Source organism: Rhea americana, unplaced genomic scaffold (assembly GCF_003343005.1).
Source record: "Rhea americana isolate MKP2758 unplaced genomic scaffold, rheAme1 scaffold_100, whole genome shotgun sequence".
NCBI lineage: Eukaryota > Metazoa > Chordata > Aves > Rheiformes > Rheidae > Rhea > Rhea americana.
Window position 1 is genome coordinate 1619308 of NW_028185040.1, and position 17717 is coordinate 1637024.

Below are 17717 nucleotides of genomic sequence, written 5' to 3' on the forward strand. Positions count from 1 at the left end.
CGCACTCTACYACCTGGGACAGGATTTCAGCGGTAAGCTTCACAGGCCGAGGAACCTGCTCTCACAAAGTAACTGCTCATTAATTAATTAATTATCCTGCTGACAACATGGGGCTATTTTCAAAGAGAAGACAAGTATTTCTGTACTTTATCATCAAACAAATTGTTGGCCAAAACTATCTAGACTTACTTACTTATTATTATAAAACCTCCCTGTTAGCTCTCCGTTGATCCATTTGTTCCTAACAGATAGGAAAACAAAAAGACTACCCACTACCGCCGTATCTGTTAGCCTCCGACGGCTTTTCTCCATTCAGTTAAGTCAGTGACAGCACTGCCTACCTCCGCGTATTTTCCTCTGTAGTTGCCCAAACTGCGTTCCATTCTACGCAGCCGCTGCAACAGCTGCTCTTTGCTGAGGCTGTCCGTGTTTCCCAGAGACTCTTCTGTTTCGCTTTCAATGTCAGAAGGTGGATCAAAAGTTGGACCAGATGTGTCCAAGTCCAGTCGATTCAACGAATCTCTTGAAGAAGTTCGTACCAGGGACTCTTTAGAAGAAGAGCGGAACAGGGACTCTTTTACTGGGCTTCGAAACAGAGACTCCATCGAAGGAACCCGGAGCTGAAGCCTCTGGGCGAAAGACTGAGTGTCGCTCGACTGCAAAACACCCCCAAAGGGATTAATTACTTTTCCACTAYATTTTAAGAGATCAGGGAGACAGACAAACTGAAGCCAAGGAAACAGAGACGTGATGTGGGCAAAAGAACTATGGTCATGTAACATGGCAGCATATACAAGATACCACACAGCATGCATGATACCACTCCCTTAGAGGAATCATCTTTCTGTTCAGAAAAACCATGCGTGCAACTACCAGATGTTGGGAAATTTCAGACAGTAATTGAATGTAATAAACTACAGCTCTGACTCATGTCGACCTATTAAAAAAACAAAGAATACATAGCTAAAAAAGAAAACTAATAGCTGCATGTAAAGAGGCCCCAAAGTTAAAAAAAAAAAAAAAAGTGATTCACTTCCTGATGTATTAAACAGAAGATTGATTGTGTTTATCTCAAAGATACAAAAATATCTTTCCTATGACTGTGAAAACAAATTTATCAAATTTATTGTAAAAGTACTTGCACAGTGCCTATAGGGTTCTAGCATCCCATCTCAAATGGTCCTTTCCTCTTTGTRTTTTAAATGGCATCACTATTTTCACAAAGAATGCAGTTATTGATTTATGCAATTAAAGTACTGTTCTAAAAAAKAAGTTTCTTTACTATGGTACTGTATACTACAGGTGTCACAGAAGTGACTTTAAAGCACTATGTTGGCAATATAACTAAACGGTGCAATGCTATGCACATGGCAGGAATAATTGCTAGCATCAGTCCTGCAACTTAAACTGGTTCTGAAATACGTATTAATGACCTCTACGTTTATTTATCACTGATGACAACTATTTTTCAAACCTATCAATTCTTCTCCTTCAGCTAGAAATTAACTTYCTAGCCAGGTAATATGCCCTCTACTTATGAAAGCAAGGTTAGCGTCCTTTATCTTGTGGACATAGCTAGCGTGAGATATCAGTGACACTTCAGCCCAGGGCTAGCAATTTCTGCCACGCCAGCAGATCCTGCTAATCGGCCCCTACRAGAAAAGCTCTACATATCACTAACAGCACTTAATACCAGCTAACAGTATTATGCATGCATACACAGGGAGAGAATGCTTTACTGAATCTTAACAGGAAACCATTTTAATTCTACACCGATGTACTTGTCAACCCTACTCCACTGTAAAGATGTACRCTGCACTCAAATTAATACAAAGAAAACAAGGCCGTGAAATACAGACACATCCATCCATACCTGTGGGGAGGCTGCTTCACTTCCATTGTTTTCTGTAGATTGGGTAACTGGATGTTTAGGTAAATTCTATGGGAGAAAAACCAAATATTAGAAAGAATAGACTGTAATGACAGCTTCACTGATTTCTGCAAAGAGCATCTGTGCTTTTTGTTTGTTTGTGTTTTTAGTACTTCCTTTTACTCTTTTTTATTAAGATTTATTTCATGCAAACAAGCTAGTTTGTTAAATTCAAAAACAGACTGCAATATACGGAACTACAAAGCAGCTCTATGTGCACGGATTAGTACAGTATGAGACATCTGCAAGTGCTGACACCTCCAGTCAAATTATTCATAGTGATTATTTATTCACAAATCAAAGAACCATCAAAAAAAGAAAAAACACAAAATGAWAGCAGGAAAAGTCTAACTGATGACCAGCGTTGCTATAGCTGCGCATAAGAAACAGTGCAATCACATTATCTTCTTTTGTTTAAGTGCACTTGGAAGGAGAAAAAAAAAACTGTCTGGAAAAAGCACTAGTAACAGGCTCTTTAGGACTCAAGCACAGTAACAAATTAGACTTTCCAAAAACACATGCTATGCAAAAACTGACACGTGTTGCTCTGCACTCCCAAACAAAAACCTCAGAAAACAATGAAATATTACTTTTATTAGTATTATATAGTCCAGACATTTCTGTCCCTAGTCTGTCTATCCCACTCTTTCTTGTGTCATGTGTACAGATGCTCCCTAACTGGTATGAACCCAGCCAGTTTTCTTGTGTTTAAACCAGGTCAAACTGCAGTAGTAAAACATGCTAGAACCTATACACTGGATTATATTTCCCATTGGCATAACCATAAAAAAGGGATAAACTGGTAATCTTTTTATGAAAAATGGAACATCACATGTTAGCTAGTTCTCTAGTTTATTTCCCTGTGTTCCTAGGGTCAGATTCTAGTGCCCATAAAGTGAAATGGGAGCATGAATGGAAGTTGCTATGTTTAAGTCTAAATTTGTAAGGCTTTGAGGAGCTTTAAAGCCCTAGCCTTCCATAAGCCCAAAGAGATGTTTGATTTCAATGAAACTACAATCACAGAGCATCACCTGGCATTTTTAGACTCTTAAAATCAATACAGTTATGTCATGCTTTCTGGAGACCAACCTAAGTCTTTCTTCTGCTAATCCATAAAATGTACACAATAACTCTGCATCTGAGCAGAGCTATATCTACAATCTTTAATAAATAAAATTTTTTTTTGTTATTAAGATGCATAAACTAGAGCTGAGTTTTATCTGGAATATATTAGGCTTTTTAGTGACACTTGTGCTTCCTTACTTCCCGATTCCTGAAATGTAAACTAATACATCTTATCATAGATTTCTCAAAGGTTTCTCAATTTTAGGCACATACATTCATGTGCCTAAAATGTAGAAGTTTAAATGTCTCCCTTTAAATATATTTTACTGCTTGTTCTTCCTCCTTCCCTCTCAGGTATTTCAAGACTGTGAGTAAAATGTGGAAGAACAGTTTAACATGCATTTTCTTCCTTCATTTTCTTTTAACATTCGTTACAAAGAAAACCTCTCCACGTAAGAATATTTGAACTGTGTTTCCTCATGTAACAAAACCCAAACAGCTTTATTAGTAAAAGCTCTTCACTAACTTCATCTATAACCAAAAACCATGCAATTCCAGCCACTTCTCTGTGGTGCCTACTCCCTTGGATTGTACATTCCTCGCACACACTGCTAAAATACTGTTTTTTTAGTAAAATTTATTCATATGTGTTTGTGTGTGCCGATTAAACATTCAGCCCCCTTTATTTTTGGTTTACCTACGTTTCCTAAGTAACATAATCATCCGTCCTCCTCCTCTACTTTTATGATCACTGTTTTCTCTCTCTTCTCTCCCCTACTCCACCCCACTGGTAGCCCCAACTGCACAAGAGCGCACTTCAGAGAAAAAGAAAAGTTTCACAGGTTCCGTCTTATTATTACATATTGGTAACAAATTAACTGTAACTCCTATAATTCCTATACAACTCTAAGATGTTATGATTTATTATGTATGCAATCCTATGCAAGTCAGTGTTTCCAGTCACTGAAGTGTGAACTAAGAGAACATAAAGCCAAGACTTGAGCATTCACAGAAGTACACTTTTCAAAAATATAACTGTACTAGAAATCTTCTGTAGTATAGTGAAAAACAGCATGCAATTGCTCACAGCTATAAGTGTAGGAAAAACTTAATTACATCTGAAGTGAAACTAAGTAGTAAGCACTGGACCTGGAATACCATTTAACTAGTGAGAAAGTGATAAAAGTCTTTACTTCATAACTAGACATTTCAGCACAATCTGAAGGTCCACTTTCCTCCTCATCAGGAAGACCAATCTTGAAAGCATCATGACTGAGCTAGTACTGAACCTGTGCTCAAAGCTAAATGCAGACTAGATAAACTTAATCCTTTAGCGTATTTGAAGACTTCCTCTGATCACCTTTCTAAGCACTGTTCCAGTCCAGTCTTGCTCAGCTCGAGAGAGAGAACCCCAGCACACCATGGTGTGCTGTGCTATGTCCATCCTTATCTATCTTTTATCCTCTTAACAGCTTTCAGTGACTCGTCATTTTCAGCCTCTGTAGGACAGCAAAAAAAAGCACAGCCCAATTTGGAAAAGCAAAGTAGTAATGGTGTGAGGATGAYCCGTGACTCTAAATAAACCAGTGTTTCCAATCACAATGCACTCAGGAAYGCTACGCCTTTGCGGTAGGGGAAAGATGCCATCCCAGTCTTTCGAGAACTGCTGAAAGGAAAAGGCTTTGCACGTGCATCTGCATGGGGGGTTGACTCAAATTAGCAGCCAGCCCTTCTCGTCAGGTCTGCTGCTTCCCTGCTCCCCTTGGTCTCTTCTTGCCAAGCTTCTCCAGTTGTTTTTTGTGCAAACAACATTCCCAGGCAAAGAAATCGGTATTTAATGCAAAATCAAATAATTCTGAATGAGGATTATTTACCCTCATAATAATAGCCACCTAGAAGTAGATGGATTTCAACATCTACATAAAATAAATATTTCCTGCTACCATTACTGRTGAACACCATTACTGTACACAGTAAAAAAGCATGTAATTTTTAGATAAAGTCTCAGTGTTTATCATATCCATTTATCTTGAAATACATACAGACATATATAAAAATGAAGACTTTCAACAGTACTAATAAATTCTAAGCAACAAACTTACAAACTTGTGCAACAATTACTTAGAAGCTGGGCAGAGTATCATTGCCTGCATAACAGAAAGTGTGTTAATTTTTTGTGTGTTACAATAAATTCACATCATACAACACACCAGCCAGGAGCTATCAGGTACTACCTCCAGGACATTTAGTGCAGGGTTAGCAACAGGGTAGTTAAGATGCCTCTGTAAGAATAAGCCACAAGCAATACTAGATTTGCCTTCTAGTACAGTATTCTCCTCCCCCTGCTAAAAGCATCACTAAGAGGGGTTGGAGGACTCACCACACTGCCACTCTGTGGCTTAGGTTGTTTGGTGGGATCCAAAGCAAAGATAGTATACTCAGAGAGAAAAGCGGGTTCTGCTATCATCCCGGCTAGCAGCTGTCATTCAATGCAAAAAGTAGGAAAACGAAAATCAAACAAGTAGTAAAGTAAAGGAAGCACGGTTTTACTCAATTCCTCCACACAATTAAAAAGTTTGTAAAAAGATATAGTAATTTAACAAACCACAAACACTGATAAAGCCAAGACATAACCAGAAAATATGCATTAGATCATTCATTTCAGAACAGCCAAAATGTAGTTTTTGATCATTTGAAGGAAAAGAAACATGCAATTTTAAAAGAACGTATGCTAGATTAGCCCAGGATAAACAAGTGTTTCAGGCACTGATGTGGATTTTTTTGAATATCTGCGGATGATTTGTTTTCACATACCACAGAGCCTTCATTACTCCCAAAAGTTATGCATGGAAAAACTTGTTATTCTAAAAATTCTATCAGTATTTCAAATACACAATAAACAATATAAAGTGTATGCTTTGGGATTTTTATCTTCCTCTTCTGATGCTCTTAAACACTGTAATTCCAACCTCATATTAAATATGAAATTTATTCCTTATAATTTTTTTTAAATCACTAGCAGATTTTTATAAATCACTCTAAGTTGAACCAATCATTTTATCAAATCACTTTAGGAAAAGAGGCTTTACTTCCTAGAAATTAAAAACATGAAAAGAAAAACAAATTAGAATCTCAATTCAAATTACATGTGATGTAACATAATTTAATGTTGTTAGGATGCTCTAACAGGTTTCAAAATACTATTCTTTTATGATTTCACTTACATACGAAAGTGCCAAGTTCACCTTTCTAAAAGACTGAGATTTCAGAACTGAGCTCTTTGCTGAATGAACCAAAACATGATATGGCTTTTCTTTTTTTCCAAGTTACTAAATATTTAAGGAGTTTACTTAGGAATCAACTCTAATGCAAAACAAATTAAGATGAGTTTTCTTAAGTGTTACATTCACTCCAATGCTCCAGTAGYTGAACTATGCAATTGAAAAGAGAAATGTATTTTGATCTGTAAAAAGATCTAGAATGCTACATAATTCATAATTTGTGTCTACTAAGCACTTTCAGAAAATACATTAAGTGCGTAACATTGACAGCTGTACACCATCTCCAAACATCAGCACTGACTCCCTTTCATACATGGAAAAGACTTTCTCTAATGTAATTATACACTGAAGCAGATAAAGATATACCTGGGCAGCTAAAACTTAAATTTCTGATTCTGCAGAAAACAAAGGAAAATACAAATCTAAACATTGTGCTTTTACTATCTCCTATATGATTCACTATAGCATGTATGTACCCCTAAAACACAAGTCCATTGCAGTAGAATCTTGCTAGATTTATCAGAAGATCACCTAGAGCTATAATGGGAAAGAACTTTTGGTTCACTGCCAACCCATCTTCTCCTCCCCTCCCATCCCAAATTGTGAACTGTCCTCATGGACAAGGCATCTGCACAGTATTATTATAAATTTTATGCTGAAGTTTTTCTTCTCAAGCTGCTGGTAACTAATTATGACTTCCATTATAAATTTCTGCTGTCTTGCTCTTGGCATTCCCCGTGCTGGCAGAACAAATGCTCCAATAGCTTGCTTGATGATTTGTCAAGAACTAGCTAGGTCAGAAAAGCTCTGGTGAAACTTCCTCTCACATTTAACCTCCCACAAACACAGGCTGCTACTGAAAGCAATAGTCCCATTCCTCCTGCTTACAGTCTCCTTCCCACAGGCCTGGCCTCACTTGTACATTGCCTACACTGTGATTACAACCACATGCTGAGCTTGGTGAGATGGTTCACCAGTCCCCTCTTCCAACCCATCAGATTATCAACTCCTCCAGCAGATCAATAAATTGACACACAATCATAAGGTCAGATATTAGAGAGGCAGAGTTCCTGCTGGTTGAAAGTAGGACTGCCCAACGAAGAGTAACATGAAACTCAACACACACTCTGAAGTAGGTAGGAATTACACCCACACTTTTCACAAGAGTTGCATAAAAGTTCCCTCTGCAGATTTATTCAGCTATGTAAAACCCAAGTAATTTCTTTCTTCACGTGAGCTCTTGGACAAGAGAAAAAAATAATAAAGAAGCTGACAAGAGCAGTATTAATGAAATTTTTCCTCCAGGAAGTCTTTGTAAGTGGTGGTAGCTGTAGAAGCTTATAACTTAGCCATTTTTTGCATTTTGCATATATATTTCTAAAGGTATGTGCTAGAAAGAAAAACAGAAAACACTATACATATACAAGCATGCAAATACACAACAGCAGTACTGCAATCAAGCCTGATGGCCCCATGAATTAGAAGTATGTAAATTCTCAACCACAAATAAAATGTTGATGAAATCTTTAAGGCAAAAATCAGTCTGTATGTTTAGACAAGATCAGTTAAGATGATGAAACAATATTTGCAAGGCACTTGTAAATGGATACTGCAAATACTATTAACCAAAGGGTTATGAGACTTTTCAAGATATAACATATATTATCTTCAGCTTGGTTGAGTCAGTTTATTTTAAAAACTTGACTGTCAAGAATCTCAGGAATCACAGATGGTTCAAATTATCACTTCATAGTAACAGTATGCTAATGCTTACCTCTCAAAATATTAAGTAGTGAAATTTCAACATAGCATTATTTCACTTCATCTAAATGCCATTAAATAGTACATCAAGCAACTCGTACTAAAAAGAATTCATATTTCATCTCTACTAAGTTATTCTTCATCTAAAATAAAAACTTTGGACTGTCAGTATGTATGTGCAGCATCTGTGAAGTGTTATGTTTTCAATCATCCTCTCCAGTTCATGACTGTCAGTAAAAACAAGTTCTAACAGGAGGTTTATAAAGTAGAAGTCTCAGATTATTAATAGAAAAGCACCTTATGGGTAAGAAGACAAAGAGGCTTAAACAAAGGAAGGAGCTAATTTTTAAAATCTATTTGTATACTCAGTAGGCAGTTTGTAAGGGACTATATAGAAACCTTATTTAGCAAGATCAGGAGATCCAAGGCACCAGTTTCCACATAGCTTAAAATATTCTAGTCTACATTACTAGTTGTTACAGTTTTAAGAAAAGGAAAGAAAAAAGCTTATGAATATAAATCAATGCAGTACTTCTTAAGTTCATGATGTAACTCCAGGGTCTGTATCATACCTAGCAGTTTACACAAACAGTAGAATACAATTAAAAATACTGTCGAGTTTCACAGATGCTATTTGAAACCCTGAGGAAAGAATGCCACCAAATCATCTCAGCTTCACTCTGCAGTTGCTTGAGTCCACAGAAAAAAAAAAAAAAAAAAAAAAAAAGTTAAGTACAAAGGGGAAGGAGCCAAACTCATAAACAAAGAACGGCAGAAGACAACAGTACTATTTGAGGTGAAGTGGTAATCGATAAGAAATTTCAAGATATTTCCTCCCTAGTAGCCATGAGAAGAGCTTCATATGTCATACAACTATCAAAGGTGGAACATGCTCAATTGTAGTCCAGGAATGGTATTTTCTTAGCACATTTARAAATGGCTGCATCTTCTTATTAATAAGTTCATCCTCCATTTTCAGATGCTGAGTGCCCACAAACATATTTAGGTACTTGCTCACAGCATTTTGGACCTTCAGCAGCTCATTATCTGCTACATTTTAACAGCTATATTATAGGCAGATCTGTCTAATGAGACCTATAATTACTCTACCTAAGTTTCCAGTATAAACACTTGTTTTTAACTGTTTTTTTAAATTAACTGTTCAGTATGGCTTTGATACTAGCTTGCAAATTAACTTTCTTTTTTCTTTTTTTGGTAGACATCTCCAAAACAAAAATGATTCACTTATAACTGGAAAATAGGCAAGGAAAAATAGCTACTTTGCCAAAATCAAACAGGTACAAGCACTTCTCCAAATGACTCTAAGGCTTCCAGGATTTGGCCTTAAGACTGCTCTGAATCACCTTAGTAATTTGAGACAAACTAAACATATCTGGTGCTATACTGTCTCACGTATCACCAAAAACACATTAGTGCTATACCTGATAACRGGATCAACACAGGTAGAAAAGCAGGGAATCCAACTAGGCTGAAGCACACTTGAAACAAAGAATGCGCAAAAATTTAATTCCATCTTGTTTGCAGCATGCATCATGTACACATGCGTCAGTAGTAATTTAACACCTAAAAGCTTCTATAATTGACATGGACAGTTTTGCTATGCTGTGTACATGGTAAGACAGAGAGAAAGGCTGTAAGCTTGTCTAAGAGAAAAGCCAGTATTCATTCATTCATTGCTCACAGTTTGAGGAACAGGGGATGTCAGGTACCAAGCCAAATGGTGTGTATGTCCATAAGGTTTGTGCAATATGTAACATTATTACTATTAAGTACAAATCCCTATTAYGTTCACGGAATAAGAAAAAATGAAGGAAGAACTAAAGATTCAAGATTTCTTTCTGCAATTAAAAAAACATACAGAATCTGTGAGTGCTGCATTGTAATTTTGAGAAAAAGGAAATACCTAGATCAAACTTAAGCCTCTTCTGATTTGTTTTTCATTCTGATGAGCAATCTAAAACATGCTTGTGTATTCATCAAGATTTACAAGATCCAGGTTTTAGATAAAAGCTAGGATACAGTCTCTCAAACTTAGTTTCAAATTGGCATGTTAAAAAGGAAAAAATTATATATATTGGAAACACAACCACCCTTGCATACCCTTATCTACTTAGAAGTACTTCAAAGTGCATAAATAAATGAAAAATGCAGCATTAGCAAAGGTACTGAAAGAAAAATCTTTCAGATTATTTGTCTCCCATTTTATTTGTCCTGATTAATTAGCACACTCCAGAAAAATGTTTCATTAAAAAAAAAAAAGAAAGAAAAAAACACAAAAAAAACCAGAAATTATGTAGCACTAAAGACCAAAGAGTACATCACTAGTTTATCTTTAGCTCTAAGAAGAGCTATATATATATTGTGCTCTGTTGTCATGTCTGTAATATTTGTGAGGATAAGAGTGACACTCACACTTGCATGACTGACAGGTCATCTATAGCAAGCCATCAGCTATTTACTTTGTCAGTGGCTCAGAAATAGGTCTGTCATCCACTGTAGACAAGAAAGTCTTGTAAATAAATACATTATAGAACTGAAAGAAAACCTTGAATTTCTAGAAACTATATTGAATATGACTGATTTATTTCATTTAAAACTGTGTTCAGAAGTCAATGCAGTAACAGATTAAAAGTTTGAAATCCAAACACTGTCCTTTCCTAGAAAAAAACGGAAGTAGTAGGAAGTAAACAAGTTTTAATCATCCAGGGCTGTTTCAAACAATGACACCAAGACTGACTCAGGAAGCATCTGAGCTGCGAACTCTTGGTTTGGGGAAAGGTTTGGGAAAGCATCAGTATATGCTTTTACCTCCCACTCCAGTCATGTGTTATCGACAACTGTCAAAAACAGAATACAGAACTAGTCAGGCCCTTTGCCCTCCTCCCCCTCAAATAAACTATGAACATCTGTATAACCTTGCTTCTTTGGAGGCCCACAGCTCCACCAAAATAGAAGCTGAAGAAGAGAGTGGGCAGAGGAGAAAAAAGTTTATGCAAGTGTTTCATGAATGAAGCTACAAGTTTTTCAAAATTTTAAATTTTCTCATTTTTAAAATGAAACCTTATCATTACAAAATACATAAAAAAGCTTGCCTGCATATGTTTAATATAAAATTACATTAATCTGATACAAAAATTAAGATTTTCCTTCATTGAAACTTTTATTCCAAAAAATATTCAGTTTAAAACAAAGCTTTCTCATGCAGAGCTTGCAACTTAGATCTTAAAGAACGAAGAAAGCACCAAGATGTTCAAATTTAGTTTGCTGTAATGCCATTTCCACTGCAAACCATACATTAAAGTATCTGTCTGAACAGACAGGAACACTGTTTGAAAGACATGTCCCCCCGAAAAGATATAATCCTTCCATACAAGCAGGGCATACATTTTCAGAGAGAGTGCCTTTGGAAAATAAATAAATAAATGAATAGCCTGTTTTTAAGCATATTAATTACTTCCCTGAACCGAGTTCTACGAAAAATCCAATCCAAACAAATAAATTTCAAGGATGATTTGCTTTTAGCCATTCTGTTAAGATTTACAAAGAATATTTGGAGAATCTTTCATGCCATGATCATTTAAATTTATCTTTATTTTAGTAAAACTTTCCATTTGATATAACAATAGCCCTTACTGAAAAGTGGACATTTTCATTCCTTAGGAAACTGCTTTCTGAATTTTTAATTATAGTATGTATTTCACAAGTAAAAWTCTTTTAGCAGCTCTCTAAGCCCAGGGATAACTGTAAATCTGAGATTACTTTAGTACTGTTTCCATTCTTAATCTTATTTCTCCTTCTCTCCCCCTCTGATCATTCCAAGTGTGGCCACTGTATTTAGAGCATGATAATGTTCTTCCAACATAACTTGGCTCATCCTGTGGGCAATCCTTTGCTTCTCCTGTTTGTCTGGAAAAACATACTAGAAAAAACAGATTGGGGCAAYGTAAGTCAAGTGAAGCACTGTAAGACAAAATCCACAGGTATGAAGAAGAACGTAAGTAGCATTTAAACATACAGGTAACATATCAGTAGAATTCAACAGGATTTGCACTTGTATTTATTTTTTTAAATACTACATTATCAGAATAGTCTTTCCGTACCTGTGATGGATCACTGACAAAACTGAGGAAAGGACTGCAAAGAGAGATACTACTTTTTATTAAACCAGATGATCTAACTGTAAAAAATTACAAGCTTTCAGAAACAGCCCTCGTCAGATCTGAAATAAAAGCAGCCACCCTCAAAACTAAATGCCAGTTAAGAAAAAGCCTTCTCAATGTGTGAGACACACCATCTGAGCAGAAAAGCGATTGCTATTTCTGGAGTAAAAGGGATGACGAGTGTCATCTTTCCCCTTACTATTTTCCATTGCAAAGAGAGGAAGACAACTTTCTTTTGTGTAGGTAGTGTCAAGTCAATAACAGACAAAACTGAATCAGTCTCTCAGAAACATCACTCATTGTCTCATGGCTTCACTATTTCATATACTACTAAGCCTATGTTGCTTTAAAAGTCTGAAAAACTTGGCCAAAACTCTCCTTTAACCTTTGATACAATCCACTACTGACATATATTAAAAAGAAATCTCTAGTTTTGCACTGATCATTGATGCCATGGATTCTCATCACCACCTCCCTCCTTCTAGACTACAACTTGAGGCAGTTCTCAGGAGGCAATATGCCACTTCTGTGCTCTGCATTAAGAACAGAAAYGTAGTATGCTTTTCCTGGAAAAAACAACAAACTCTCTTTGCTGATATACTTAATAATTTATCAAGGGTGACACTGCTTGCTAAAATTATGAGCATCATCTAATAGAAAACCTCCCCCCAGAGGCTGAGGGAAGTCATTCTGTATGTACAACAGTGAGGAAAAAAAGCATTTATTAGAAGACTCAACACTGCAAAGCATATTTCCAAAGCATAAAACCAAACCACGAGATAGTCTTCCTTTTGTTTCTAAAATCAGTGCAAGAACAGTCACACTGTAATAAACTAGCAGYGTCCATTACAGCATAAGAAAAATTCCGGAAATAACTGATTATCTCCTGAAGAAAACGAGATGTTAAAAATAAAAGCARATGGGCCTGCTGCAAGAAGGACAATCTTTTACTCAATAAAATCCAGAGAATATATTTTTTTTTAATCTAGGAACAAGAATTCCTCTTACACAGCTCCCTGCTTTACTCCATCGGCCATTTTTATGCATGTCACTAAGTTCATTCGGATTAAAAAAAAATATTTTGGCAAAGCCTTAGTATTCAAGCTGAACAAAGATGACTGGGGAATATTGACCCTGTTTGCTGTAACATGCATGTCATGATCATCCATCATTCTGTTAGAAAGTGAACTTAATAATACTGTATACTTGATAACTTAGGCCCAGTTTGTTTCTGATTTATTTATTATTACTTATTGATAATTACTACTGGTCTAGTTAGAAACATTCACAAGGGCTTAGGCCATTAGGCCAGTCTCCACCAAGCTACCTCGAGCGTTAGTAGGATCTCCAACTTTTCAATGACAAAAGGCAGGAACAACAAATGTTACCCTCTGAATATAACTTCTCTCTCTCTAYTTGACTGCATTTAGTTGAGGGGGTATGATTTTTAAACTATGAAGAAGGACATAAAAGAACTCCCTAATCTAAGAGTTAGTCACTACAGCTTAAACGTCTGTTTTGATAATATTAATTATGCTGTGATTGAACCTAAAAATTACACTATTCAAACGTATAAATGGACAGGAAATAGTGAGACTGAAGATTAAAAAGGCAAATCAAGCACACACAGTTAGATTTGTGAAAYGTTAAAGTTAACAAATACAGGAAAAAGTTCTCAACTGACCTCTTTGTCTGGCGTTAAAGTGCCTTCATCATTCGGATCTGTAAATGAAGATGTCCTGCTTCTGTTGCCAGTTGGTGGAGAAGACTTGGAAGGACTCTACACAGAGATCATATGTATCAGCAAGTTAAGTCCAGAACTAATACTTCCATATCATAATTTATTTTAATAATAACTACAATATTTCACTAAAGTGCTGTGTAGATTTTCCTTTTAAAGAGAATGCTTCAGGTCTCGCTAGGTGTCAGTGACAGGGTTTACCTCAACAAAAAATCTCCAGAGCAGAAAAAGTCATGAATTAGACATGACTGCATGCAAAAAAATTAAACTATTTTAATAATTTATGATCATGGTCCTCTCGGAACAATGTGAAACTCAACCTTTCTACCATTTTAGCATCATAGTATTATTTTTAATAAATAATCCTTTACAAGCTTTCTTCCTTTTGACAGTATTTCCTATGTTAATTTCTTAAAGGAATCAGACGCTACTCTTTATCAAAATGACTCAATGAAAATAGATTTATACCTGTCAGTTTGCAAAGCTTCTACAACTTATTTATTAAAAGTAAATAATCTAAACAAAGAAAATCTGAATCAGAGAAGGACAGTAGAAGAAACTGACGTTTTATGAAGTCAATATGAACTTGTTGGTCCAGTTAGCACTGAACATCTATTCAAAGCTATTTCACAACTGAGTGAGGTTGCAACAAGCCAAGCCAACCCAAGTTTAGTTTACCAATCTCATATTTCATATTCAAACATGAAGTATCAGTATAAATTTAATTACCATTAAAATACCAGCTGGTTTCACATATAGAGAAACTAGTTAGCAAGACTTCTCATTAAGTATACTCTACAATACAGTCAGAATGACCAAATACAGTTGCCAAATAAAACCCTAGTGCAAACCTCTAACATTTCAGTGTAATGACATCATTTATATTGCCATATACAAATTCTGCATTTGCATTCTGCATTGCAAAAATCCCTTTCTCATAAGCCCAAGATACAGAGTTAGATAATCATCAAAGAAAAGAAAAATGTTAAAAATACAAACAAAAAAACCCACCAAACACACATTCAAACCATCCAAACCCCCCAGATCAGGTGTCTGCAGAATTACACTTTGTTATGTAACCTAAACCTATGGGTACATTTCTCAGCATTTGGCCAGAAATTAAGTCCAGTATCATATAAAATACAATAGATTATTCCTAAATCAGTCATGCCTACTGGCCCAACCTAATGGCCAAATTTTTCTCATCTCAGAACAAAACTTCTGGAAAGTCAAACACCTTATTTGGTACCAAATGACCACTCAATACTGCAGCTGTATACACTGCTGAAAAAAATTGCTGCAAAGGTACTTGTAAGGTTTGAGCAATAACCTGTCCATGCAAACATCCTGCTCTTAGTTCTCTTCCTACTCCCCAAACTAATTCCAGTCATTTAAAGAAAATAGCTTCTAGAGCTCACTATTTAGAAAGGAAAAGCTTTTCAAACATTTATCATCACTCTCCTACTCTTCAGACAGAGTATCTAGGCATCTCTTGATTTTGCCCCAACAGTTCTACACAGTTTTCACTGCTGCATTCAGACTTCTTGCCAATTTACAGCCATTTCAGAGATGCAACACTGCAGAGGTAACCACTGCCCTGGGAAATGAACAGGAAAATTCTGAAATTGAGAACAGGTAGAACTGAGGAGATGAAACAGCCTGCTGGTGCAGCCAGAGGAGTTTCTTCTCCATCAGCAGTTAAAGACCGACACATTCTTCAGCACATGGGAAAGAATGTATGTTTTCAGAACCACAGAGCTGGCATTAACTAGCTAGCAATTCTAGCTGGGAAAAGGGAGGCYCACAAAGGGACTCAGAAAAAATGCTCACCTTAGTATTACACTTGCAGAAATGTTATTTCTGATTTAATCAGTTGCAGGTTGGTAGATTTAGTCTCAGACAACCATAAGCCAGAGTACTAATAACAAGTTCTATGCCCCAGGGAAGAGGACATGAATAAAGCAGAGAAGGTAATGGTAAGTGAAGCAGTGGGAAAAAAAAATCACAATAGATTTAAAAAAAATCTGTAGAAGGAAGAATAAACAGTACAAATAGTTCAGGGAAAGGCTAAAAATCACAACAGATTTTAAAAAAATCTGTAGAAGGAAGAATAAACAGTACAAATAGTTCAGGGAAAGGCTCTCTACAACAGCATAGAGGAAAGAAAAGAGTAAAAGTAAATATAAACAAAAGTATCATAARGTGTTGTATTTTCATTTTGGTTTAAAAATGTCTTGATAAAAAGTGCTTGATAGTCTATATAATGAACATAGAGTACCCAACAGACTGAATGTAGCTTATATAAGCATTTAAATTACTAAAATGCAAGAGATCAAAAGTTTATTCCATACTGTCTGCAGAAATCCAGTACATTTTATGGGCCTCAGTATCTTATGTGTCCTTCCTCACTTATACTATCTGTTTTTATGTGACATATGAAGAATGAGCAGATTAATCCCTTACTTTTAAGATCAAGCTTAACTCAAATTTTCAAGTACTGATATCTGAAATCAATTTAAGAATAAGTAATTATTTTAAATAAAAATGTTACCATTTTCTGTTTCTACTTTTCAGTTCATGACAATGTTGAGTTGATCTGATCTACTCTGTCTAGTAGAACTCTGTATAGAACTGATGAAAATATCATTTATCATAAGCTCTTGTGCAAGTTTCTTAAGATCTGCCAATGATGCTTTTACCAGCCAAATAAAGCCTGTAGTATATTTACTCTAGAGTATGCGTGTGGCAATAACACTTAACAAGGCCCGAGTTCATCCCCAAGCTCATTTTTAGTAAGTACTGATCCTTTGACAAATGCACTGAACATCCTGGACTGAGTTACAATACTGTGTGCAAGATAYTATGATTTATCAATAATATTATACTTTGCACATAAATCTCTTTACACTGCACTATAGCAAGTTTATTCTGCTTCAACACACTGAGACAACTGATCACAATGTTTTTCTGGCCACTGTCATTCTCAGAGACGTGTTCTGCAATCTCAGCAAATCTAGAGGTCTAATACYGTCATTTAAGAACAGCAGTTTTCTAGAAGCCAACACTAATTGTACTTTTGTGTAAAAACATATCAGAGAAAACTATCACTATAAAAAAAAAGCCTTGATCTCAGTTTTATACTATGGCCTCTGCTTTTCTATACTTAAAGGAAGCATCAAGTCAAAATAAACAAAACAGTCCTCTAAATTATGGTAACAGAAGGGACTTGCAGGAGCTGAAAGTACAAATATTAAGAAGACAGGAAAATAAATCTCTGTAGTTGCAAGTTTGGCTTCATGAGTAAAAAGCAATCAAACAGAAGGAACCCACTCCACTACTCGGTTATTTTTGGCATCATGCAACTTAGTTCCTCTAGAGGTAGCTAGTAGTGGAAGATGCTATATTGCGTGGCGGGTCAAAGGAAACGGGTGACCTCCACGCTGGATTGTTATCCAGCGTGTATTAAAATGCAATTCCTTTAACTTCTAAAAAAAAAAATAAATGAACAAATAAAAAGCAATTCYTCTTCTATTTTGACGTTTAAGATGSTGGGATTTTTCCCCCTTTTTTACTTCCCCCGAAGGCAGCGCTCATAGCTGCCCCAAAGCGGAGCGAGGGGAAAAGCTCTCGGCTCTCCCGAGACACAAGGCAGCGCGGTGACAACCAAGCTCGCGTTCGCGCAGACGGCCGCGCCGCGCCCTCCCCGCGGCAGCCCGGGCTCGGGGGTGGGAGGGCGCCCCGCTCGCCGGCAGGCCCGC

At 36.3% G+C, this 17717-nt stretch overlaps 1 protein-coding gene across 1 annotated transcript in view; it reads right to left on the reverse strand.

Moving 5' to 3' along the window:
• Positions 1-13981, reverse strand: part of GOLGA4 (golgin A4) — a 54383-nt gene extending 40402 nt beyond the window's left edge. Inside the window, exons 1-4 of the mRNA XM_085304049.1 lie at positions 13903-13981; positions 5376-5474; positions 1874-1939; positions 342-656 (exon numbers count right to left, since the gene is read on the reverse strand). Of these exons, the coding sequence (XP_085160175.1) occupies positions 342-656; positions 1874-1939; positions 5376-5462 (468 nt within the window). The 5' untranslated portion in view covers positions 5463-5474; positions 13903-13981. The remainder of the gene's footprint in view (positions 1-341; positions 657-1873; positions 1940-5375; positions 5475-13902) is intronic.
• Positions 13982-17717: the final 3736 nt, after the last annotated feature.